At 50.3% G+C, this 26401-nt stretch overlaps 1 protein-coding gene across 3 annotated transcripts; it reads left to right on the top strand.

The window, feature by feature from the left end:
- Nucleotides 1–26028, top strand: SCAMP5 (secretory carrier membrane protein 5). Of its 3 annotated transcripts, XM_055363798.2 has the most exons (8): nt 50–172; nt 12175–12242; nt 16320–16374; nt 17206–17334; nt 21115–21271; nt 22391–22492; nt 22939–23056; nt 23309–26028. In XM_055363798.2, exons 3-8 carry the CDS (start codon nt 16368–16370, stop codon nt 23501–23503), a joined length of 708 nt encoding a protein of 235 aa, XP_055219773.1. In that variant the 5' UTR covers nt 50–172; nt 12175–12242; nt 16320–16367; the 3' UTR covers nt 23504–26028. The 3 variants fall into 3 exon arrangements, with proteins under 3 accessions (XP_004056582.1, XP_055219773.1, XP_063554785.1); XM_004056534.4 differs by lacking the exon at nt 12175–12242 and having other exon boundaries at nt 1–172; XM_063698715.1 differs by lacking the exons at nt 50–172; nt 12175–12242 and adding an exon at nt 1787–1806.
- The last annotated feature ends 373 nt before the right edge of the window (nt 26029–26401 follow it).

Below are 26401 nucleotides of genomic sequence, written 5' to 3' on the forward strand. Positions count from 1 at the left end.
CTGCTGCAGGCAGTGGCGGCGCGGGCTCGCGCAGAGAAGGCCTCGGGCGCGCGCGCGCGCTCCCCGCCCCCAGCCCCGGAGCGGCTCGCGGCCGGCTCCGCGCCGCATCGCTCGGGTGCAGCGCAGCTCAGCGCAGCGCTGCGGCCTTTCGGCAGCCGAACGGCCGCGGCAGGTGAGTCTGGGCATGAAGGCTGGGAGGAGAGCTTTGAAGGGAAGCTGGGCGCGGGGCGAGAGAGGTGGGGGTTGCTGGCTGCAGCTTTGTTCCTCCTACACTTCACCTTTGGATGCAGGAAGAAGGCCGAACTGCTGGAGAGGTGGGAGTGGAGGTGACCTTTACTGTTTGGGGCTGGGGGAGAGCGCTCAGGGCGCACCCAGGCCCCCCAAGCCCCCCCATTCCCATCTGTGGCTCCCGCAGAGGGAACTGGGCCTTTGGGTGACGTCAGACCCTGGATCTGGAGCCTGAGCTTTGGGCCCTCCATCCCACCCCCCAGCCCCACCTGGCGTTCCCTGGAAACCGGCCTTCTAGAGATGGCGCGCGCAGCCGGGGATGGGGGCGACTGGAAGAGGGTGCCCGTGGCTTCCTTTGGGCCTTTCCTTCCAACTAGCGCCTGCAGGTGGACCCGGGTTGACTTCCCTCACCTCCCTTGGGCGGCCGACCTTTGGATAGCGGACCTCAGCCGCCCCAGGGTTGCGAGGCGACGGGCGCGCTGGCCCAGGCCACCAGGCGGGCTCCATCAGGGCTTTGGGTGGTGAGTTGGGGGCGCCGGATTTGGCTCATTTCAACGCTGGCCGGAGGTCATGAGGATGGAGGTGAGGTATTTGGGAACCGATCCTTGTCCCCCGCCTCGGGGAGCTCCTGGTCTGTGGGTTGGGGGAACCAAGTAGAGACTCGGACTGAGCATTCACTGTCACAGGCGGCTTAAACAGGTAATGTCCCAGCTTCCCGAAGGGGAGATCAGTGAGGGCCTGGCAGACTTTCCCAGGGACACAGAGAGAAAGGGAGGCGACAGCTAGCGAATAGGAGACTTCCAGAGGTGATGGGATTTGGGTGGGAGGAGAGGCAAGAGAGGGCATTCCAGGAGAATGTATGGGCAAAGGCACAGGGATGAAAACGAGCACAGCTGTTGGGGGCTGAGCCTGGGAGCTCAGCCATGTGACTGCCCATGGGGTGGTGGAGTCTGGAGAAATTTGCAACCTGTCCCCTACACGTTCTGCCTCACAGAGCAGGGCTCTGAAAGAGGGAGATGGTTCTTGCAGGGGCATGATTGGCAGAGAGATTTTGTTTGGGGCTACACAGGTCTTGCTAACTTAGGTTTGTTCTGGGCTTGGTGAGCCTTAGGGCAAAGTCTCTAGAGCTGAGAGGGGGCTGTCTCTGGTGAATGGGCCCCTGAAAGAGGGTCTTAGGTTTAGCAAACCCCTTGGAGAGTTAGTGGGGTCCCAGGAGGGGAGTTCTAGAGAGAGACCTTGGGCTCTGTGGCTGTTTCTTTAACCGTTTCCTGAGTGGCCACCTCCAAGCAAGTTCCCCAAGTCACCTCCCCTCTCTGGGCGTCTCTTTCTAGCACCTTTCTCTAGGGATGAAATAATAGGACTAAGTAGTGACCTCCCTTGAGGATGCTCCTTGTTCTAGTTTAGAGCATCCCCCCTTTCTTCTCCCTCTTCCTTTTCCTTTCCTCCCCCATCCCTCTGCCTCCCTGTCCCTATCCCCACCCCTTGCCCCCCACAGCATTTCCTTTACAGGCTGCACTTCCTTCCCTGCTGCCAGCCAGGAGTTTCGGAAGGTTTCCCGGAGGAAGTGTGATATAGCAGGTTTGACAGCAGCTTTGGGCTTAATCTGATTGGGGGAGGGCGTTAATTGCCTCCCTCCCACCCATTGGGAGAGTGTCCAAGTCTTAAGCAAGTATATGGATTGACTGTGCTCTGTGCTGGGTCCCTCCTGGAAACTCCATCCAGGAGGGAGTGAGGAAGAGATTATGGGAGAAGACGTGAACACTTAGTGCCCAATGACTGACTCAAAATGTATGCAGCGGGATGCGGAGCAGCGATTTTTGGAAAGGCTTCCCAGAAGGGGTGGGATGTGAGAAGGTAGCAGGACTTAGAGGAGCTGATAGTGCTGCCAGTTTAGGGGCACTGGAAGCAGAGGGGGCGGCTAGAGATGATCTCCTGCATGAGGCTGGGAGTGTAGGAGGCAGGTCAACCTGTGAGCAGCCAAAGGTGGTGGGAGGGAGGTTTGTAGCTGACTGGCACAAAGCCTTGAATGCCAGGCAAAGATCTGTAGGAGGCTACTGAACAGTCATCAGTAGGACAGGGACAGCATGGCCAGGAGACTGCTGTTTTCTGAGGATTATTCGTAGTTCTGGGATTTCAGGGCAGAAGATGGGGCTAGGAGTGGGATGAGGGGAGTGGAGGTAGAGCAGGAGGGGGAAACTTCCATCTTAGCAGGTTGGCTCTGGGCAGCAAAAAGGAATCACCATTTCTGTGCCAGGGATGAGGGGCCCATACTGGTGAGCAGGGAGCCCTGGAGTTAGCCCTAGGACTCTGGCCTGATCTGAAGCCAGGCTTGACCCTCGTCTGCTGCCAGAGGCCTCAGTCTCCCCACTGTGGGGGCTTCTGTCCTAGCTTCACAATAAGGAATGGAATACATTATAGTCAGGGTTTCATGAACAAAATTCAGGTAGTATCTGCTATCTTATTGATAATTAAGGAGGCGTTTCCCTAGGCCTACATCTTTGGGGGGATATGTAGCCCTCATCCCCATTATAAAAGATTATCAGTTGAGCAGATTGCTAATTCTTCTGTTTTGTAGTCTAAGAACTTTGGTTTGGCCGGCGCGGTGGCTCATGCCTGTAATCCCAGCACTTCGGGAGGCCGAGGCTGGTGGATCACCTGAGGTCAGGAGTTCAAGACCAGCCTGGCCAACATGGTGAAACCGTGTCTCTAGTAAAAATACAAAAATTAGTCAGGCATGGTGGTGCACGCCTGTAATCCCAGCTACTAGGGAAGCTGAGGCAGGAGAATAGTTTGAACCTGGGTGGAGGAGGTTGTAGTTAGCTGAGATCGTGCCACTGCACTCCAGCCTGGGCAACAGAGTGAAACTCCATCTCAAAAAAAAAAAAAAAGAACTTTGGTTTGCAGAGGCCAGTGATTGCTGTCTTCCCCTCCAACCCCCCCACCCCCCATTTCAAAGGCTTCCTGGAAACAAGGGCAGAGAAGCCTGGAGCCTTCCATTTCTGTGACCCTAGTCTTTTACCACCCTCTCAAGCCCCAGATTCTCTCTGCCCTAACCTTTATATACAAACAAGGCAGCTTTGCCCTGTGCTCTGGTTTCTGCTCTGAATTATTCATACTTTGCTGCACTGACTTATCTGGAACTGTAAGCAGACTTTTGGGAGATTGTCTGGGACCAGGGACAGGGGTTAGGCTGGAGCCCGGTTAGGGAGGAGACTCCTCCTTTGAGGCCCCTATGTTCTAGTTGTTTTCTCCTCTCCCTCTGCTTCCTTGTTTTCCTGGAGGTCTTTAGTGCTGGACCACGGTCTCCCACTCCATGTCCCATTGTCTCAGGGGAGGTAGTGCCTCTTTCAGTCACCATTTTAACCAACTACATCTGAATGTGGTCCTCATTGGCATGTGGCCACCTCTGAAATCTTAAACTCTAGTATTTCTCTCCGACCACAGTCCAACTAATGCTTTATGTGCTCTGACCTCAAGGAGACCTCTAGTTCTCAGACACCTCCATTTTCTCCATCTCATGAATTGCCTCTTCCGTGTTCTTTCTGAACTCCATGCCCTCAACCACTTTGCCACTTTGCCTGTGTGTCACCCGAGCTGCCAGGAAGGGTCTCCAGTCTCAGCCATCCCTTCATCACTTATAGAAACCCCTCTCCTCATTCCCATCAGTTCCCCTTTCTATTCCATGGGAGGAGTATTCCAAACTGGACTACTCTCCCCAGGCCCTTTGCTCATGTAGAGGGTGGTTGGGGTGTGTGTGGGGGAGGTGGAACCACCCCCATGTTTTCCCGAGGCGGAGCTTGCAGTGAGCCGAGATCGCACCACTGCCCTCCGGCCTGGGCGACAGAGCGAGACTCCATCTCAAAACAAAAACAAAAACAAAAACAAACCAAACAAAAACAAAAATAAAAAAACACAAAAGTTAGCCGGGCATGGTGGTGTGCACCTGTAGTCTCAGCTACTCGGGAGGCTGAGGCAGGGGAATTGCTTGAACCCAGGAGACGGAGGTTGCAGTGGGCCGAGATCGCGCCACTGCACTCCAGCCTGCTGACAGAGAGAGACGCTGTCTCAAAAATAAATAAATAAAATAAAACACTTCCTGATTGCCATATCAACTTGTCACCTGACTGCTTCATGGCCATGGATATTGTTGACCCAGTCGACCAGTCATTAAAAAGATTGAGATAGATCTGTATTCATTAACATGAAAAACTTTCATGAGATATTGTTGAGTGGAAAAAAACAGGTTATAAAACAGGATGTGTGGAATGATCTCATTTTTGTCATATATGATTCTATATACGTTAAAAATGAAAGCCAACAAAATCCACCAAACCTAAAGATCAGATGTTAAAGGGGTGGCATCTGAGAAGGTGGATTTTGGGAAGACTTTTCTACTTTATGCACTTAGATTTTTTTTAATTGCATATATTTTTACATATAGCTAAAAAGCAACATATTAATTAACTAATTAGTTTAGAGATGAGGTCTCACTATGTTGCCCAGGCTGTAGTGCAGTGATACTCACAGGTGCAATCATAGCTCATTGTAGCATCCAACTCCTGGGCTCACACAATCCTCCCACCTCAGCCTCCTGAGTAGCTGGCACTACAGGCACATGCCACTGGACTAGGCATATTTAAAAAACCTTTAAGGCCATTTTTTTTTTTTGAGAGGGAGTCTTGTTCTGTCCCCCAGGCTGGAGTGCAGTGGCACAATCTCAGCTCACTGCAAGCTCTGCCTCCTGGGTTCATGCCATTCTCCTGCCTCAGCCCCCCGAGTAGCTGGGACTATGGGCCCGCCACCATGCCTGGCTAATTTTTTGTATTTTTTAAGTAGAGACGAGGTTTCACCGTGTTAGCCAGGATGGTCTCAATTTCCTGACCTCGTGATCCGCCCGCCTCGGCCTCCCAGAGTGCTAGGATTACAGGCGTGAGCCACCGCACCCAGCCTTTTTTTTTTTTTTTTTTTGGAAGAGAAGAAGAATAAAATCCTTCAGTGGCTCCCGTGACGCTGAGGACAAAGTCCAAATACTGCCCATGGCCTTCAAGGCCGGGATGACCTAGCCCCATTTACCTTTCAACTCCATTTTGCCTTTCCTTTGCTCCCTTCACTTTGAGATTCATCCTTCCTCTGCCTCTTTTGTTCCTTAAGTATGCCGTGCTATTGCTCTTCTGACCTTCACACCTGCTTTCCTGATTCTCTTTCCCGGGCCAACTCCCTATTCCTTGTTAAAAATTCAGCTCCAGGCCGGGCGCGGTGGCTCACGCCTGTAATCCCAGCACTTTGGGAGGCTGAGGCGGGCGGATCACGAGGTCAGGAGATCGATACTAGCCGAGACCATCCTGGCTAACACTGTGAAACCCCGTCTCTACTAAAACTACAAAAACAAAATTAGCCGGGGGTGGTGGCGGGTGTCTGTAGTCCCAGCTACTCGGGAGGCTGAGGCGGGAGAATGGCGTGAACCCGGGAGGCGGAGCTTGCAAGTGAGCCGAGATCGCGTCACTGCACTCCAGCCTGGGCGACACAGCGAGACTCCAGAAAAAAAAGATTCAGCTTCAATATCTATGAAGCCATCCTTGACTCCTGTAAGACAGACCAGGGAGGTGTTCTGTGTTACCACAGCTTTCTGAGTCTGCTCTCCCAGAGTGCTTAGGCTGTGTCAGAATTGCTCCTTGATTTAGCTGGGTCCTGTACGCTTATCTCCTCCCTCTCACCTTCATCTTGTCTCCTCTATCACAGAGAAAATTGGGCTAGGTGCAGTGGCTCATATCTGTAATCCCAGCACTTTGGGAGGCTGAGGCGGGTGGATCTCTTGAGTCCAGAAGTTCAAGACTAACCTAGGCGGCCAGGCACCTTGGCTCATGGCTGTAATCCCAGCACTTTGGGAGGTTGAGGTGGGTGGATCATGAGGTCAGGAGTTGGACACCAGCCTGGCCAACATGGTGAAACCCCGTCTTTATTAAAGATACAAAAAATTTGCCAGGTGCAATGGCACATGCCTGTAATTCCAGCTACTCGGGAGGCTGAGGCAGGAGAATCGCTTGAACCCAGGAGGCGGAGGTTGCAGTGAGCTGAGATCATGCCATTGCACTCCAGCCTGGGCAACAGGGCAAGACTCAGTCTCAAAAAAAAAAAAAAAAAAAAAGAGACTAACCTGGGCAACATGGTGAAACCCCATCTCTACCAATAAACAAAACAAAAAAATTAGCTAGGCATGGTGGCACGCACCTGTAGTCCCAGCTACTTGGGTGGCTGAGGTGGAAGGATGGATTGAGTGTAGGAGGTTGAGGCTGCAGTGAGCTGTGATTGCAACACTGCACTCCAGGCTGGGCAATAGAGCGAGACCCTGTCTCAAATAAAAAATAAAACAAAATTGAATGCCTGTGAAAATAAAATAATAAAACAGAAAATTGAAGCAGACATCCAGGATGCTCTCGCTGCCCATCTAAGACCTCAAACCTGCCTGCATCTGCTTGGATCCTGTTCGGCTTCCCACCTATTAGGATCAAGGCTTGTCCACCTCCTTGCACTGGTGCCCCTGTGTCTCCCTCTTCACGGGCTTTGTCTATCAGGTAACATCTGTCTCTACTGTAATTGCAACCTTTCTATGTATCCTACACATCTCTGGCTTATTTCCATCTAAAATGACCCCCAGCTGCAGCCCTCCCTGGGCCCTCTCCCTACCCCCATATCCTACCCAGGTAGTACCCTATCTCTATTCTCTCTGTATATTGTCAGCCAGGCTTCTCTATCACTGCTGTCACCACCAAAACGATTCTTGCTGGATTCACAGCTGACTCGATGCTGTTAGTGTCATGAACGCATTAGTCCCGGTAGTGCCATCCTTTCACATGGGAGCCCTCAGTGGCATTATCACATTTGTCCAATCTCTGCCCCTGGCTATGGAGACTCCACGCTCTCTGGGCTTTCCTCGTGCCTCATCAGCTGCTCCTTCTCATTCTTCCCCAACTATCCTATTCTGCTTGCCTTTTTTTTTTTCTGCTTAACTTTCTTGACTTTTTATTTTTTTGAATAGGTAATGCATTTATATATGATTTACAGTTCACAAAGATGTTCCAAATTTTGTCAGTTCTAAGATGAACATTTTGATATTTCTGAAAACATTTTCATGTCTGTGTTTTAAAATTTCTGGCATCTTACAGTTACAAATTGGCATTTTTATTTTTATTTTTTGGAGATTGAGTCTGGCTCTGTCACTCAGGCTGGAGTGCAGTGTGGCACGATCTCAGCTCACTGCAACCTCTGCCTCCTGGGCTCAAGCAATTCTCCTGCTTCAGCCTCCTGTGTAGCTGGGATTACAGGCGCACGCCATCACACCCGGCTAATTTTTATATTTTTAGTAGAGACAGAGTTTCACTGTGTTGGCCAGGCTGGTCTCGAACTCCTGACCTCAAGTGATCCGCCCACCTCGGCCTCTCAAAGTGCTGGGATTACAGGCGTGAGCCATGGTGCCCGGCCTGCAAATTCGCAATGTTTTTTCTTACTTTTGGTCAATAAAATAATGGTCTGTTTTAAAACTGATGATGTCATCAATTATATGGAAATGGTATAAAGTTATATAGTAAATATTCTGCTTCCCACCTACTCTATATCCGTTCAGTTCCTTTGTTCCCCAGAGAGCCACAATTACCATATTTTTTTCTTGATATCCTTCCAGAGATTCTTTGTGCATATATTGTCAAATACAGATATGTATATTTCCGCCCACTTTTTATTTTGAAAAATTTCAAAGCTACAAAAAAGTTTACAGAATAGGGCAATGGGCTGGGCACAGTGACCTCATGCCTGTAATCTCAGCACGTTGGGAAGCCAGGGCGGGTAGATCGCTTGAGCCCAGGGGTTTGAGAACAGCTTGGGCAATGTAGCGAGACCTCGTCTCTACAAAAAATAAAAAAATTAGCTGGGCATGGTGGCTCACACCTGTATTCCCAGCTACTTGGGAAGCTGAGGTGGGAGGATTGCTTGAGCCCAGGAGTTCGAGGCTGCAGTGAGCTATGATTGCACCGCTGCACTCCAGCCTGGGTGACAAAGTGAGACCCTATCTAAAATAAATAAATAAATAAAATAATGCAGTGAACAACTGTATACCCTTCTCCCATCAATTATTAACATTTTGCAACATTTGCTTTATCTTTTATTTTTACTTTTTTTTTTTTTTTTTGAGATGGAGTTTCGCTCTTGTTGCCCAGGCTGCAGAGCAATGGCGTGATCTCTGCTCACCACAACCTCCGCTTCCGGGGTTCAAGCTATTCTCCTGCGTCAGCCTCCTGAGTAGCTGGGATTACAGGCATGCACCACCATGCCCGGCTAATTTTGTATTTTTAGTAGACACAGGGTTTCTCCATGTTGGTCAGGCTGGTCTTGAACTCCCGACCTCAGGTGATCCGCCCGCCTCAGTCTCCCAAAGTGCTGGTATTACAGGCGTAAGCCACCACGTCTGGCCTATTTTTACTTTTTAGAGACAGGATCTTGCGTTATTGTTCACTGAAGGCTCGAACACCTGGGCACAAGTGATCATCTTGCCTTAGCTCCTCATGTAGCTGAGACTACAGGCACACACCACCATGCCTGTTTCTGCTTTATGTATATGTATAAAATTTTTTCGCAGAACCGTTTGAAAGGAAGTTACAGACCAGACACTGCTTCTAAAGACCAGCGTGTGTCTTCTAAGAACAAAGGTGTTCTACAGGCCGGCATGGTGGCTCACGCCTGTAATCCCAGCACTTTGGGAGGCCAAGGCGGGTGGATCTCTTAAGCCCAGAACTTCAAGATCAGCCTAGGCAACATGGCAAAACCTTGTCTCTGCAAAAAATACAAAAATTAGCTGGCATGATGGCACACACCTGTAGTCCCAGCTACTCAGGAGACTGAGACTGGAGGATCTCTTGAGCCTGGGAGATTGAGACTGCAGTGAGCTGTGATTGTGCTGCTGCACTCCTCCAGCCTGGGTGACAGAGTGAGACCCTGTCTCAAAAAAAAAAAAAAAGAAAGAAAGAAAGAAACAAAAACATGCACACATACAATGCCCAAGAAATTTAATAGTGAATAGTAGTATCTACTATGCAGCCTATATTCAAGTTTCTCTAGTTGTCCTAAAAATGTCCTTTATAGCTGTGATTTTAAAATCCAGGACCTGGCTGGGCATGGTGGCTCACGCCTGTAATCCCAGTACTTTGGGAGGCCAAGTTGGGCGGATCACGAAGTCAAGAGATGGAGACCATCCTGCCCAACATGGTGAAACCCAGTCTCTACTAAAAATACAAAAATTAGCTGGGTTTGGTGGCGTGCGCCTGTAGTCCCAGCTACTTGGGAGGCTGAGGCAGGAGAATAGCTTAAACCTGGGAGGCAGAGCTTGCAGTGAGCTGAGATTGTGCCACTGCACTCCAGCCTGGGTGACAGAGTGAGACTCTTGTCTCAAAAAAAAAAAAAAAATCCAAGATCCGGGCTGGTGCGGTGGCTCACGCCTGTAATCCCAGCACTTTGGGAGGCCAATGCGGGCAGATCACCTGAGGTCGGGAGTTCGAGACCAGCCTGACCAACATGGAGAAACGCCATCTCTACTAAAACTACAAAATTAGCTGGGCATGGTGGCGCATGCCTGTAATCCCAGCTACTCCAGAGGCTGAGGCAGGAGAATCGCTTGAACTCGGGAGGCAGAGGTTGCGGCGAGCCACGATTGCACCATTGCACTCCATCCTAGGCAATAAGAGCGAAACTCCGTTTCAAAAAAAAAAAAAAAATTCTGACAGGCTTCCCCATTGCATTTGGTTGCATGCCTCTTTTGTCTCCATTAATTTAGATAAATTCCCCCTGCCAATTTCTGTCTTTCATGACATTAACATTTGTCTCGTAGAATTTCCCACAATCTGAATTTGTCGGATTGTTTTTTCATAATTATTTTCAGATTAAACCTTTTTTTTGGCAACAGTATTCATACATGACCTTGAGTCCTTCTGTGCACAGCATAGCAGGAGGCACATGATGTTCTTTCTTTCTTTCTTTTTTTGAGACAGAGTCTCACTCTGTCGCCCAGGCTGGAGTGCAGTGGCACGATCTCGTCTTACTGCAACCTCCGCCTCCCGGGTTCAAGCAATTCTCCTGCCTCAGCCTCCCGAGTAGTTGGGACTACAAGCACGTGCTACCATGCCTGGTTATTTTTTGTATTTTTTGGTGGAGACAAGGTTTCACCATGTTGGCCAGGCTGGTCTGGAACTCCTGACCTCAAGTGATCCGCCTCGGCCTCGCTTTTTTTTTTTTTTTGCTTTGTTTTTTTGAGATGGAGTCTAGCTCTGTCACCCAGGCTGGAGTGGAGTGGCGTGCTCTCAGCTCACTGCAACCTCCACCTCCCGGGTTCAAGGTATTCTCCTGCCCCAGCCTCCGGAGTAGCTGGGATTACAGGCGCCCGCCACCACGCCCAGTTAATTTTTTGTATTTTTAGTATAGACAGGGTTTCACTGTGTTGGCCAGGCTGGTCTCGAACTCCTGACCTTGTGATCCTCCTGCCTTGGCCTCCCAAAGTGCTAGGATTACAGATGTGAGCCACTGAGCCAGGCACTACCTCTCTTTTAAAAAATAAAATAATAATGTCACTTTGGACTCATGGATTAATAAAAAAAAAAAAATCCATGTGGGCCGGGCACTGTGGCTCATGCCTGTAATCCCAGCACTTTGGGGGGCCGAGGTGGGTGGATGGCTTGAGGCCAGGAGTTCAAGACCAGCCTGGCCAACATGGTGAAACCCTGTCTCTACTAAAAATACAATTGGCCGGGCACTGTGGCTCATGCCTGTAATCCCAGCACTTTGGGAGGCCAAGGCGGGCAGATCACGAGGTCAAGAGATCGAGACTATCCTGGCTAACACGGTGAAACCCTGTTTCTACTAAAAAAATACAAAAAAATTAGCCAGGTGTGGTGGCGGGCACCTGTAGTCCCAGCTACTCGGGAGGCTGAGGCAGGAGAGAGGTGGAGCTTGCAGTGAGCCGAGATCACGCCACTGCACTCTGGCCTGGGTGACAGAGCGAGACTCCATCTCAAAAAAAAAAAAAAAAAAACAATTAGCTGGGTGTGGTGGCGGGTGCCTGTAATCCTAGCTACTCGGGAGGCTGAAGCAGAAGAATCGCTTGAACCCAGGAGGCGGAGGTTGCAGTGAGCTGAGATCATGCTGCTGCACTCCAGCCTGGGCAACAGAGCGCGACTCTCTCTCAAGAAAAAAAAAGAGAGAAAAAAATCCACGTGGTTATTACTTTTGATAGTCTAATTGTCCCAAATTTGGTTGGTGGTAGCCCTTTCAGACTGGTTCTTGTGTCCTTTTGACTTGCCTCCATTAGTTATTGAGTACTTTCTTCTTTATGATACCACAAGATGTTCCAGGCTAACCTTGTATTTCCTTTTCCTGGCTTGGGACCAGCCATATATATTTTTAAAATTCTGTGTTCATACTGATACCTCTGCTTTGAATCCAACACCACAAGGCTCTTTCTTACCTTTCCGCGGTCTGTATTGTATCTCCTCCTACAATGAGAACCCACCTTCCCCAAATAATCAGCACACTGATTCATTTGCCCTCTCCTGTAGTATACAGGCAAAGCTTTAGAGTCGTCACAGCAGTACCAGCAGTAAGAGTAAACCTGCTAAAATTCATGACTTGTTTGCAGTTTCTTTTTCTTTTTTTGAGACAGGGTCTTGCTCTGCCGCCCGGGCTGGAGTGCAGTGGCGCAATCACACTTCACTGCAGCCTCGACTTCCTGAGCTCAAGTGATCCTCCCACCTCAGCCTCATGAGAAGCTGGGACTACAGGCGCACATCACCATGTCCCGCTAATGGTTTTTTTTGTTTTGGTTTTGTTTTTTTGAGACGGAGTCTTGCTCTGTCGCCGGGCTGGAGGGCAGTGGCACGATCTCGGCTCACTGCAACCTCTGCCTCCCAGGTTCAATCAATTCTCCTGCTTCAACCTCCCGAGTAGGTGGAACTACAGGCACATGCCACCACGCCCAGGTAATTTTTGTATTTTTAGTAGAGAACGGGGTTTCACCATATTGGCCAGGATGGTCTTGATCTCTTGACCTCGTGATCCACCCGCCTCGGCTTCCCAAAGTGCTGGGATTACAGGCGTGAGCTACCATGCCTGGCCATGTTTGTATTTTTTGTAGAGACGGGGTCTTGCTGTGTTACCCAGGCTGGTCTCGAACTCCTGGGCCCAAATGATCCATCTGCCTTGGTGTCTCAAAGTGCTGGAATTCCAGTCACGAGCCACTGCACCCGGCCTGTTTGCAGTTATTTTTGCCCTTGAGATTTATCTTTCTAAGAGAACACAGAATTACTGTGATCAAAAGTTACTTGGGCTCTTTTTTTTTTTTTTTTGTCTGTGAGATTGTTATCAATTTAAAGTATAGTTAGCACGATTTGTTTTTGTTTCAGTTTTAGAGTGCTTTTCTTTTTGGTTTAAGTTTTTGAAATATGGAAGTCATTTTATGTGTACAAGTATATTAAAAAAACTTATTAATAAGTATATAAAGAATGGAAGTCTCTCTACTCATCCTAGCCCTTCCGTTATGTAGGTGACTATTTCATTACTTTCTGGTTGATTCTTCCTGTGTTTTTTTTGCAAAAATAAGCAAATTCATATGTGCATTCTTACTTCCCCTTTCTTACATAAGGGGTAGCATATGATTTACACTTTTTGTGCTCTGCTTTTTTTTTTTTTTTTTTTTTTTTTTTTACTTAATATATCCTGGAAAGCATTCCACAGCAGTTTACTGAGCTCATCTTTATTCTTTTTTTTTTTTTTTTTTGAGACATGGTTTCACTCTGTCACCCAGGCTGGAGTGCAGCAGCGAAATCTTGGCTCACTGCAACCTCCGCCTCCTGGGTTCAAGCGATTCTCCCACCTCAGCCTCCTGAGTAGTTGGGATTACAGCCTTATGCTATCATGCCTGGCTAATTTTTGTATTTTTTTGGTAGAGATGGGGTTTCACCATGTTGGCCAGGCTGGTCTCAAACTCCTGACCTCAAGTGATCCTCCTGCCTCCGCCTCTGAAAGTGCTAGGATTACAGGTGTGAGTCACCGTCACCATGGCTGGCCTCTTTTTTACATCTGTATAATATTCTATTGTATGATGCACCTCGTATATTCAAATAGTCACATTTAGGTTGCTTTCAGCATTTTGCTAATGCAAATAGTGTCATGTTGAATAACGTGTGTGTTTGTCATTTCTTATATCTGGGTAAATGACTAACAGGAGCAGGATTATTAGGTTAAAAGGAAAATATATTCTTATTATCTTCTTTTTTTTAAATATGAAAGGTATAACATACATACTGTTGTACATCTTGCTTTTTTTAACTACTCATCTTTTTGGAGACTTTTGCATATCAGTACCCAGAGAACTGCTTCCTCTTTTTAAAATTTTTAACAGCTGCAAAGCATTTTTAAAAATAGCTGCGGAACAGTCCATTGTATGACTACCATTGGTTTAATCAGTCCCCTATTGATGGTTTCTAATCCTTTGTTATTCAAAACAGTGCCGCAATTAATGCACCTGTGTATGGGTATCATTTCCTGATTGTCTCTATCATGCCCTTCTCTTCTTTTTTTGTGGTAGATGTTACTGGGTTTTTGTATCTGTATTTGATCCCATATCACAAAAGAGTCCGAAGATTGTAATTGCCCGATCTTTTAATCAGGTCCAGAAGAATTTGACTGGAATGCTAGAAGTTTGTGTGTGTATGTGTGTGTGTGTGTGTGTGTGTGTGTGTGTGTGCTTTTTTTCCTTTGAGACAGTCTTGCTCTGTTGCCCAGGCTGGAGTGCAGTGGTGCAATCATGGCTCACTGCAGCCTCTACCTCCTGGACTCAAGCAATCCTCCCACTTCAGCCTCCTGAGGAACTGGGACTGCAGGCACGCACCACTGTGCCTGCCTAATTTTTTATTTTTTGTAGAGATGGAGTCTCACTGTGTTGGCCAGACTGGTCTTGAACTACTGGGCTCAAGTGATCCTCCTGCCTCGGACTCCCAAAATGCTGGGATTACAGGTGTGAGCCACTACGCCCAGCCTGAAGTTTTTATTTTAAAGCAAACTTCTCATGGAAGTCTAACACACAGGAGATTGCACAAGTTGTAACTGTATGCTTGGAGAATGTTCACAAAATCCATACCTTTGTGTATCCAGAACCCCGACCAAGAACAGATGCCGGGCCCCCAGTCGCTGCCCCATCAAGGGTAATACTATCTTGACTTCTAACACCATAGATTTAGTTTTTCCTGTTCCAAAACTTTAAGCAAATTTCTGCCTAGCTTTTAAATGTTGCATTGCCTTAGCACTTGGTCGTGGACCATTTTCTGCTGTTGACTATATAAATGTCCACCAAAGTCACTGTTCTAACAAGGTGATTGCTGCTTGGTTTCCTTGGCCTTAACTTGCCAGTGATTACTTAGCATGGGTCAGCCAGGCCTCCTGCTGAACTCCCAGGAGCAGAGCATGTTTGTACCCTCCAGATTCCTATAAGACGCCCTGTCCAGGTGTCCCCCAGCGTCTCTACCCTGTATGTCCCTAGCACAGCTGCTCGTCCTCCCCTGGAACCTCCGCCTCGTCTCACATAGGCTTGTCATGATGGGTCTCCACCATCCACTCGGGGTTAAGTGGGCAGGGAGTCTTCCAATTGCTCCCTTTCCCCTACTGCTTAAAACCAAGACCCCTTCAAACTTGTCTCCTAAGGGTCTCAGGAAGCACATCCTGCCCACCTTGCCTTTCCAGCCTCATCTGCTGCCCCCTCATTTGCACTCTGCTTTGGCCATAGTGGCTTTCTTTCCCTTATGATGGGTGGCTCATGCCTATAATCCCAGTGCTTTGGGAGTCCAAAGCGGGAGGATTGCTTGAGGCCAGGAATTTGAGACCAACTGTGCAACACAGCAAGACCTCCTCTCTACAAAATATTAAAAAATTAGCATGGTAGTCTGTCCCTGTAGTCTAGCTACTCAAGAGGCTGAGGCAGGAGGATGGCTTGAGCCCAGGAATGCCACTTTACTCCAGCCTGGGTGACAGAGTGAGACCCTGTCTAAGAAAAAAAAAAATGTGAAGCTCCTTCCTAGTAAGGAACTGTCCCTGTACGATGCTTTCCCATCTGCCTAGAAGGCTGTTTTGCCCGGGGAACTCCTCTTCATGCTTCAGGTTTTTACTACCACTTGTATTTAATTTCCCTGAGGCTGGGTGCAGTGGCTCATGCCTGTAATCCTACCACTTTGAGAGGCTGAGGCAGGTGGATTGCTTGAGCCTAGGAATTCAAATTAGCCTGGGCAATATGGCGAAACTCAATCTCTACAAAAAAATATAACAATTAGCTGGGCATGGTGGTGCATGCCTGTAGTTCCAGCTACTCAGGAGGCTGAGCTTGGAGGATCACCTGAGCCTGGGGAGGCTGAGGCTGCCGTGAGCTGGGATTGTACCACTGCACTTCAGCCTGGGCAACAGAGAGACCCTGTCTCAAAAAAAGTTTTTTTAATTAAAAAAATTTAATTTCTCTGCCTCTCCAGACCAGATTAGATCACCGTGACATGATGTGTATGTTTTCATGGTGGCTGTGCTTGCCTTTTGTATGATTTACTGCAGAGGTGATTGACTGTTTCATGGGGAGAGCAGGGACCACATCTGTCTCGCTCATTCTCTCTTCCAGCACCATATAAGTGTCCTAATAAATGAACAAAGGCAAAAGGAGCAAAGGGAGGCTAGCCTGTGACCAAGGCCGAGGCTCAGTCTGTAATTCAAGGTCAAGGAATAGAATGTCACTTGGCTTTCTCTGTATGGGATCCCCTCCCAGGTTCCTTTCTTACCCTTGGATGGGGTTTTCGGAGGGTAGATTTTGTGCCTTGAAGCAGAGGGCGGGAGCAGCTGGTAAGATGCAGCTGGTGGAAGGGTGGCTCTGGGAGGAGGGGAGCTGCCTCCATTGCATTCACGGCACTGTGGGAGTATGTGCTGGGTCCTGTCATGGGGAGCTTGCAGCCCAGATGGGGAGTAGAGAGGGACTGGGTTGGGTGTGGCCCTGATCTCATCCTTCTCTGGCTTTTCTTTCCTTCCAGTTCAGGACAAAGAGGTGTGGGCAGGCCACTGGGCCGGCTGGTAACATCATGGCAGGTAAGGAGAGGGGCAGGCTGTGTGGGTAGGACATGACAGTGAGCATAGCGTGGATGGCCCTCTTCCTGGTTCCCTTATCTCCCCTAGTCTTTGGAGGCCAGGTTCTTTCCATCTTACTGTCCCCAAGCTTTCCCCACTCTCTCCACTGAGGCCTGTCTGAGAACTTCAACATGACATTGTCTAGCCCTCTGTCAGATCTTTGGTCCTATGGACCAGGAATTGAGCACCTTGATGTCCTTGTCTTACTGTCCATCTGCCTGGTTAGCCGCGTGAGTGGCTCAGCCCTCCTCCCCTCTGTCTCTATTGCTTTCTAATACTCTGAGGCCTTTTATGTCTGGTTCAGAAGGCTCAGAGGTGTAGAATGCCAGAGCTGGAGGGAACTTTAGGGACCGTGTAGCCCAGCCCCCACTCCAGCAAATAAACTGAGGTCTAGAGAGGGGCGATGATTTGCCCCAGAGCACAAATGCTGAGTGGAGGCTGGAACCCACGTCTGTAGATTCTCACGCATCCTGCTTCTTCTGCCTGGAGCTGCCCCCACTGAGAGGGTGGTACCTTGAGGCCCTGAAACAGTGTCACTCAGAATTAAAAAACAATAAATGCTGTCTGTCAAGGTGACATTGTTTTTTATTCTGAGTGACACTGTCTCAGGGCCTTTGGCTACTTTGGGATCATCACAGCTGACCCGGGGAGGTAGGGACGGCTGGGTGGGGAAAGCAGAGTGGCCGGTGGCCACAGGGGCCAATGGGGCAGCACAGTCAGGGGAAGGATGGGCGTCTTGGATTGTCGGGTGGAAGACTGGAGGTGATGTTGTGCAATGTGTCTCATCCACAGAGAAAGTGAACAACTTCCCACCATTGCCCAAATTCATCCCGCTGAAGCCATGTTTCTACCAAGACTTCGAGGCAGATATTCCTCCCCAGCATCTCAGCATGACCAAGCGCCTCTACTACCTCTGGATGTGTGAGTGCCATGGGATGGGGGTGGGCCAGGGTGGCTGGAGGAGGCAGGAAGACTGGGCGTGCTGGGCAGCGGGGTGGGGTGCCCACAGGCCTGACTGTCCTTCAGTCCCACTTGTGGCATATGCATGGACCATAAGTCTTCCCCTGCCAGGCTCCCAGAGGCTTCTTCCATGGGCCACCTCCCCGACTGGGCCTCAGTTTCCCTCAACCTCCCCCTTCTAGGCCTCTCTTCCCTTCCTTCCCCTCCACCCTCCTTTCACAGAGCATCTGGACGGGGGTCCCTCTCTGCAATGTAATCCCTGTCTTCTTGCTTCCCCTTTCCCTTCCACTGGAGTAACTTTCCAGGGAACCTCTGGGGACTGTCAGGACCTCAGGATTCTGGATTTGGAGAGGAATCCTTCCCTCAAAGCCTTATTTGTCTTGCTTTCTCTGGAAGAGTGCTCAAAGAGAGGAGGATTCAGCTGGGAGTTGGGAGCTGTGGGATCAAGTTTGCCTGGTCACTGTGCTTGCCAAGCAGCAGGTTCCTCATTTGTAGGAAGAGAGTATTGGCTTGGCGATTGCTGTGGTTCCATGCAGCTCTGTGTTGGGTGGTCTATACCTGTAAGAGTCTAATGTCAGGCACAGTGGTTCACACCTGTGATCCCGGCACTTTGGGAGGCTGAGCCAGGAGGATCACTTGAGGTAAGGAGTTTAAGACCAGCCTAGGCAACACAGCAAGACCCCTGTCTCTACAGAAAATAAAAAATTAGGCCTGTGTGGTGGCTCACACTTGTAGTCCCAGCTACTCAGGAGGCCAAGGCAGGAGGATCCAATGAGCCTAGGAGTTTGAGACCAGTGTGGGCAACATAGCAAGACTCCATCTCTTTAAAAAAACTAGCTGGGAATAGTGGCACATGCCTGTAGTCCTAGCTACTCAGGGGACTAAGGTGGGAGGATCACTTGAGCCCAGGAGTTCAAGGCTGCAGTGAGCTATGATCATGCTACTGCACTCCACCCTGGGTGACAGAGTAAGAGCCTGCCTCTAAAAAAATAATTAAATAATCTAGAATTCTTTATTTAGAAAACCTTAGCATCAATGTTCTAAGGTTTTAAGGCTGAGAGTGTAAAGGCCTCATTTCTGGTGATCTGTAGCAGGGGGTGGGAAAGGTGTCTTCTTGGGGGATGGGACTTGGCTGTGCTGAGGCTAGTTGGAAGGTACCTCTTAGGCATGTGAGGGGAAGGCAAGCTGGCTATCCTGTGCTGGGTGTGAGCCCCAGGAGCCCAAGATACCCGCAATGTGACTGCAGTTGGGTTCTGCTATATGTGACACTGCCCTGAGTGAGGCCTGCACTTAGCTGCCTACCTGGGCAGATGCTTGCATGTGCCGGCAAGGTGGTAAAATATGCTGTCTTTGCAGCAGGTCCCTCATGGCATGGTAGGAAGAGGATGGGGCAGACAGACTTAGTTTCAAGGCCTGGCTTGGCCTTTGAGTGAAGAAGGGATCTCCCACCATGTAACCTGAGAGAAGAGGGGATGGGACAGGTGTGGGTAAGTCTGTAGATGTTGGGAAGCAAATGAGGAAGTTACCTCTGATGGCTTCCATTTTTTCCATCAAATATGATGTAGTGTGGAGAGTGGGCTCACAACGAGGCCATGTTTGTCGACGGAGAGTGAGGACACTCTCCAAAGAAACCTGGCCCCTAAGATTTCTGGGCCACACACAAGGTTCATTTGACGTTGGCTGATGTGAATTTACAGTCTTCCTCATGGGGTCCCCTTTTTTCTTAGCAACATTCAGCTCAGGTACAGATGAGAATTATGTTCATCTAGGGTGAGTGTGGCCAGAAGGCAGGGCAGGGGAGGGAATAAGAAAATGAGTAATCAATTGTGGAATCTAAGCTGGATAAGGAGAAGAGTGAAGACAGAAAGAAGCTGATGGCTAGAGAGAGAGAGGGGCTGAGCCCATGGGTATCCATTCCAGAGAGGAAGCAGAATAATTGCAGCAGAGGTGTTTGAGCAAGGGAGCTGGGGCAGGTTGGACTGGGGAGAGATGTTAACCAGTATAATAGGTTAGTGTCTTTTCTATATAAAGAGCAAATAAAATCAGTTTTAACACCAAGCCTCTAGGAGATTTTGGGGCAATGAACAGGGATAGAGGAAATACAGCTGAAATGTACAGGAAGAAATGCCCACTCATGTGGGGCCCTGAGATGGGTGACACGGTGGTCAGGCCAGGCTTGTAGGTCACTGTGTCTGACCTGGGCTCTGGGAACTCAACTTCTGGGAACATCTCATCCAGAAGCTGGATTTAAGGGCTATAAATATCTCCTTAAGTCCTCACTAGGCACCCGCAGGTGCTTTACTCCCAAGGAAATGTATATAACCCTTGAGGTGCTTAAGGGTTCTATTCAGAAGACAGGACCACAGATGCCTGGCTGTTTGAGGCCACGGTTGAGCCCTCCTTCCTTTGTTTATTCAGCAGGTCTTTGTGGACTTAGCTTTGTTTTCAAGGAAGGGAGTGCCCTGATGTTAGATAATGATGTGCTGCACAGACCCGCATGTGTGTTAGTACCAGCATCACTTTTATCTGTAAATCTTTGAGGTCCCTGCTGGCCGTGACTCAGTGACACTGTGCCTCCTAGTTCAGCTAGATGAGGTGGGGACAGAGGAGGGGGGGCCTGGGTCCTGTTCTTGGGGAACTTTTAGTCTGGTTGATGGGCTGGGATTTATATCTGGGGAACCTTGAGAGCAGCCCAGGTCTGTAGAAGGTCAGAGGGATGGGGATGATGAGGTTGCAGTAGGAAAGGAAGACTTCTTCAAGGAGCTGGCATGAGTGTTATCTAAGAAATAGATTAGATAGCTGGGCACTGTGACTCACACCTATAATCCGGCACTGTGGGAGGCCAAGGCGGGTGGATCACCTGAGGTCAGGAGTTCGAGACCAGCCTGGCCAACTTGGCGAAAAACCATCTCTGCTAAAAATACAAAAATTAGCTGGGCGTGATGGCAGGCACCTGTAATCCCAGCTACTCGGGAGGCTGAAGCAGGAGAATCGCTTGAACCTGAGAAGTGGAGGTTGCAGTGAGCCGAGATTGCGCCACTGCACTCCAGCCTGGGCGACAGAGCGAGATTCCATCTCAAAAAAAAAAAAAAAAAAGAAATAGATTAGATAAAGACTGAGATTCCAGCCGCCAATGCCTGCCCCATTTAAGTGCAAGGTAGATGGCACAATGGCTAGAAGAGATGTTTCCACAATGCCTTTTATTTTTCCCTTTCCATGCCCATATCTCGAAAGAGAAAGTGTAAGGTCGGTTTCCCATGTCTTGGGCTTGGTGATTGCTGTGAGTCTGGGAGGGTCAGGGGCTGAAGCCATTCTTACAAGGACAAGAGCATTTCTACCACCCTGAGGCTTTGGGGCCCTTCAAAGGGGCTTGCTGGGCAGAAGCTCTGGGTTCTGGAGGCTGTGCTCTCCAGATTTCTCAGGAGTGGGTGCTGGGGTTGAGGGGTGGGGTTTGGTTCGAGCTCCCAGCTTGCATTCTTACAGTCTTTACTCCTCTGTGTGTGTATGTGTGTCTCATGTGTCTCTGTATGTATTTGTTGGTACGGGTTGTGGGTCTTTTGTGTGGGTGTGAATCTGTGAATGTGTCTGCATCTCTCTGTGCTTGTCTGCACTGTTGGCCTGGCTTGATTATGGGTCTCTGTTGCGTTACTGGTGTGTGTGTGCCCATATCCGGGTGCTCATGTGTCTCTCTATGGGCCTGGGTGTCTGTCTCTATGTGTGCATGTGCTCCTGGGCCTGCAGTGAACAGCGTCACGCTGGCCGTGAACCTGGTGGGCTGTCTCGCGTGGCTGATCGGAGGCGGGGGAGCCACCAACTTTGGCCTCGCCTTTCTCTGGCTCATCCTCTTCACACCCTGCTCCTACGTCTGCTGGTTTCGGCCCATTTACAAGGCCTTCAAGTAAGTGGTTGGTGCTATCCGCAGTGCCTAGCCATCTCTGCCCGTCTCCCCTGTCTCTTCTCCATATCTTTTCTCACTTCTTTTTTTTTTTTTACCCTCCCCCAAACTCACTTTCCCTTGCTCACCTTTGGCTCAGATTGCTAGGTAGGGCTTGGGCTTTCTGGGGGTGCCAGGTTGAGGTGAGAGGGCTGAGAGTTAGTTCCTTTCCACCTCACTCTACCCTTGGGTGGGGGAAATATAGAGAGACCAGGCCTATTTTTTCTTCTGTCATCCCCTTCCTCAGGCAGCTGCATGTTAAATTTTGCCTGTGGGGCTGCCTGTCTTGGTGGAGCTGCCCATCCTAGTACCTGTGGGGCTAGCCGACTTGGTGCCAAGGACACCGTCTATCCGTGTGCCAATGGGACCAGCCAGCCATGTACCATTGACACTGTTCATGTGCAATGAGGTCATCCAACTGTGTGCCAAAGGGAACACCCATCCACATATCAGTGGGGCTTGCTGTCTTGGTGCCAGTGGGTGTCTACCTAGTGCCAAATGGCATTTTCAATCTTTGTGCCAATGTGACTATTCATCAGGGTACCAAGGCTATCTGTCTTGGTGCCAGTAGAATATCCATCTCAATGCTAATGGGGCCTTAAATCTCTTTGTGCCAATCAGGCCATCCATCTAAGTGCCAATTAGCTACTGTTTTGGTGCCAATAGGGTGTCCATTCTAGTGCCAATGAGACTTTCTATCTCTGAGCCTATGAGACCATCCATCCATGTACCAGTGGAGCTAGCTGTCTTGGTGTCGTTGTCCATCCCCTTGACAATGAGACTGTTTATTCCTGCCTCAATGGAGCCATCTATTTCTATGCCAGTGAGGCCGTCCATCCATGTACCAGTGGGTGGTCTGTTCATGAGGAAATCCCTCCCTGTGTAATGTTGCAACACACAGGTCTACCACGTGGAAACTTGCAAAGATGTATGGGTAGAACTACCCCATTTTGACCTCTCAATTAAGGCCCTTAAATGTCTTCTGTCCATTATGCACTTAAACTTGGAAGGGCTTGGGGGCCTTGAAGGCAGGGAAGCCCTGGCCCTCTGCCCAGGTGACGGGAACCACCTCCTCTGCCGCAGGACTGACAGCTCCTTCAGTTTCATGGCATTCTTCTTTACCTTCATGGCTCAGTTGGTCATCAGCATCATCCAGGCCGTGGGCATCCCAGGCTGGGGCGTCTGGTAAGAGGCAGGGGTGTGGCCTGGGGCTGGCAGGGGTGGTGTTGGGGGTGTATCTTTTGCTTACCTTTGTGTGCTAAGCTGCCTAGCCTATGGGGCCTGAGTGATGGGTTGTTGGGAGAGTGAGAGGATTCGGGATAGTGTAGTAGTACAACCATAGCATCAGAGGGAAGGAGAACCTGGCAGTGGTTTCTTGGGGGCTGAGGGGTGTCAGGGATTATAGGAAAACCTGGGGGAAGAAAGTGTTGTATCTGAAGAACACCTCTGAGCCACAGGGATGGGGTCTTCTTGAGCCACTGGCACAGGTTCTTTGGGTATCAGTAAGATGGTCCCTCTGCATCCAGTGATATGTTTCCTCCCTGTGGCAATGAGATGGTCCCTTCCTCTAGCGGGGGGCTCCTGGGCACCTCTTATCCTGCCCGCAGCCCCAAACTGGCCTCTTCCTGCAGCGGCTGGATTGCTACCATCTCCTTCTTCGGAACGAACATTGGCTCGGCGGTGGTGATGCTAATTCCCACTGTCATGTTCACAGTGATGGCCGTCTTTTCCTTCATCGCCCTCAGCATGGTACGTGGTCCCCTCAAGGGTGAGAAGGTGGCTTTGGGAAGGGGCCGTGTTCTGAAACAAGCCCTCCTCCAAGTTACAAGTGGATCCCGAGGTCTTCCAAGGGACTCACTCTGGAATGGCCTGCAGGACTCTCCTACAGAGGCATTCATGGGGAGGGAGCACTGTTTTTTTTTACAGATGGGTCCCATCTACTTCCTGGATGGGCTGCCTTTTCTCTTTGATTAACCCTTCTTTACGCTCTTTTTCCTACAGGTTCATAAATTTTACCGGGGAAGTGGGGGGAGTTTCAGCAAAGCTCAGGAGGAGTGGACCACAGGGGCCTGGAAGAATCCACACGTGCAGCAGGCAGCCCAGAACGCAGCCATGGGGGCAGCCCAGGGTGCCATGAATCAGCCTCAGACTCAGTATTCTGCCACCCCCAATTACACGTACTCCAATGAGATGTGAACCAGCCACGCCTACCAGGTGGCAGAGCTGGCGCCATTGGGACAGGGGGCTCAAGCCACATTGTCATTTGTGGTTACCAAGCAGGGTTCCCCCTTCCCTTTTCTGCTTCCCTACTTTGTACAAAGGACCAGAGTTTATATATATATATATATATATGTATATGTCTGTCCCCCAGCCCCCACCTTTCAGATTCTGCTCTTGGCACTCAGCTGTGGGCTGCACGTGGAGCTGTCCCGTGCGGTAGTAGCTGTGTCTGTGTCCCCTTGTGAAATAGTGTGCAGTGGAGGTCTCTTGTTGTGGTGCTAGATGTGTGTTTAGAGCTAAACCGGCCCCCACCCCCACCCTCCACCTGCCCCTCTTGCCTCTGGCCCCTCTGACCCTGGCCCAGGGACCCCACACGGGGCCAGGGGATGCATAGCAGAAAGACTGGCCCCTTCCTAGGGTTATGAGCTGGAACTGTTTCTACTTTCAGTCTTCCTGGGAAGTAACAGTACTTAGCACTCTTGGTGGTGGGTGGGAGGGTGGGTACAGGCCAGGGATATTCCCTTGCTCTTTTCATCCCTCCAGGCCTCCCCTCCTTCAGCCTCCTCCTCCCTCATCTGTTCCCTGATGTCACATTCCCTGTGCTATCTTCCCTTGCCTATGGTCTGTCTATCTCTTTCCTATATGGCTTTTCTTTGTCTTCCCCAAGGCTGAGTGTCCCAGTTTTATCTGCTCCTGAGACTGAGCCCAGATCCCCAAATCTAATCTGATTTACAGTTCAAGGAAGCTGATGGGGAGCTGGGCCTTACCCCTGATGTAGGAGGGGCACACAGCTGGGGATGCAGAGCCCACCTGGGTACCTGACCCCCAGGGGATGAAAATGCAGGGGTGAGTCTGCTTAGGCCTGAGAGTTTGATCTGCAGGGGCAGGCTCGTCTTTTCTCTCCCCTGCCTTCTCCTCCTTCTCTCCCCAGAGCCCCCTTGAGCCCTTCTGCCTATGTCCCTCTGCCTCCTCCCCATGCCCCCAGCTGCTGTGGCTTGATTCTCCTACCCTGACCCCACCATGTGCCAGGTGGCATCTGCCTTACTGCCTTCCCTGAGGAGCTGGGACATGCTGGGCAGTTGTCAGATGTAAAGGCACAGCTGGAGCAGAGGGCATGTCAGTAATGATTGGTCCCTGGGGAAGGTCTGGCTGGCTCCAGCACACTGGGGCATCTGGGTATCTCTCGGTGACCGTTGGATTCCTGGGAGCAGTAGCTGTTCTGTTTGGATCTGGTAGAAGGGACAGGGCTCAGAGGGCTAGGCACGGAGGGAAGGTCAGAGGAGAAGGCAGCCAGGGCCCAGTGAGAGGGGAGCATGCCTTCCCCCACCCTGGCTTGCTCTTGGTCACAGGGCAGTTCTGGGCACTTGAACTCAGGGCCCAAGCAGAAGCACAGGCCCAGTCCTGGCTGCAAGCACAATAGCCTGAATGGGATTTCAGGTTAGGCAGGGTGGGAGGGGAGGCTCTCTGGCTTTAGTTTTGTTTTGTTTTCCAAATCAAGGTAACTTGCTCCCTTCTGCCTACAGGCCTTGGTCTTGGCTTGTCCTCACCCAGTCGGAACTCCCTACCACTTTCAGGAGAGTGGTTTTAGGCCCGTGGGGCTGTTCTGTTCCAAGCAGTGTGAGAACATGGCTGGTAGAGGCTCTAGCTGTGTGCGGGGCCTGAAGGGGAGTGGGTTCTCGCCCAAAGAGCATCTGCCCATTTCCCACTTTCCCTTCTCCCACCAGAAGCTTGCCTGAGCTGTTTGGACAAAAATCCAAACCCCACTTGGCTACTCTGGCCTGGCTTCAGCTTGGAACCCAATACCTAGGCTTACAGGCCATCCTGAGCCAGGGGCCTCCGGAAATTCTCTTCCTGATGGTCCTTTAGGTTTGGGCACAAAATATAATTGCCTCTCCCCTCTCCCATTTTCTCTCTAGGGAGCAATGGTCACAGTCCCTGGTACCTGAAAAGGTACCTAGGTCTAGGCCCTTCTTCCCTTTCCCTTCCTCTCCCCTACCCCAGAACTTTGGCTCCCTTTCCCTTCTCTCTCTGGTAGCTCCAGGAGGCCTGTGATCCAGCTCCCTGCCTAGCACCCATGACCTGTTGGATGTTACCTCCAATCAGTTTCCTGTCCTACCTGCCTCTTTGGCTTGGACCTATATGGCCACGCTCTGGCTCTACCCTTGGGAAAGCCTGATCCCGGTGTGTGGCCCAGCTTGTTCAGGCCCTGGGATGCTGCATCTCCAGGCAACTATGCACTTTCCCGGGGAGAGAACCAGTATGAGAAGTGGGGGCAGGGCACACATTCATCTTTGTAGGAAGGTCTGGCCTGGGGTCGGGTGAAGGAGGGCCCAGGTCAGTTCTGGGGTCCCAGTGACCTGCTTTGCCATTCTCCTGGTGCCGCTGCTGCTCCCTGTTTCTGGAGCTGGATGTTCCCCAGCTGGCAGTTGAGCTGCCTGAGCCAATGTGTCTGTCTTTGGTAACTGAGTGAACCATAATAAAGGGGAACATTTGGCCCTGTGTGTTCTGCTGTGTCATGTGTCTTCCGGTGGACTTGCGTGGAGCCTCACAGCAGGCTGTGGGGCAGAGGCATGAAAGTATGGGGGCTGGGTGGATCTGTGGTCTGTCATTCCCTGAGACCTAGAGCCATACAACCCTGTGTGGCTCTTTCTCTGAGGCAGCCTTCAGTAGGTGATGAAATTGCCACCTAGGCCCTCTGCCTTGGGAGGAGGAAGTAGAAGAAGCAGCCTGGATCGGCCGGGCGTGGTGGCTCACACCTGTAATCCTAGCACTTTGGGAGGCCGAGGCGGGTGGATCACGAGGTCAGGAGATCGAGACCATCCTGGCTAACATGGTGAAACCCCGTCTCTACTAAAAATACAAAAAGTTAGCCGG

Source organism: Gorilla gorilla, chromosome 16 (genome assembly GCF_029281585.2).
Source record: "Gorilla gorilla gorilla isolate KB3781 chromosome 16, NHGRI_mGorGor1-v2.1_pri, whole genome shotgun sequence".
In the NCBI taxonomy this organism is placed as follows: domain Eukaryota; kingdom Metazoa; phylum Chordata; class Mammalia; order Primates; family Hominidae; genus Gorilla; species Gorilla gorilla.

What these genes read in the sequence shown, in the direction of transcription:
- SCAMP5 (XM_004056534.4), top strand. An exon ending in CCCATTTACAAGGCCTTCAA is followed by an intron (nt 21,272 to 22,390) that starts GTAAGTGGTTGG and finishes CCTCTGCCGCAG; the next exon opens with GACTGACAGCTCCTTCAGTT. An exon ending in CCTTCATCGCCCTCAGCATG is followed by an intron (nt 23,057 to 23,308) that starts GTACGTGGTCCC and finishes TTTTTCCTACAG; the next exon opens with GTTCATAAATTTTACCGGGG.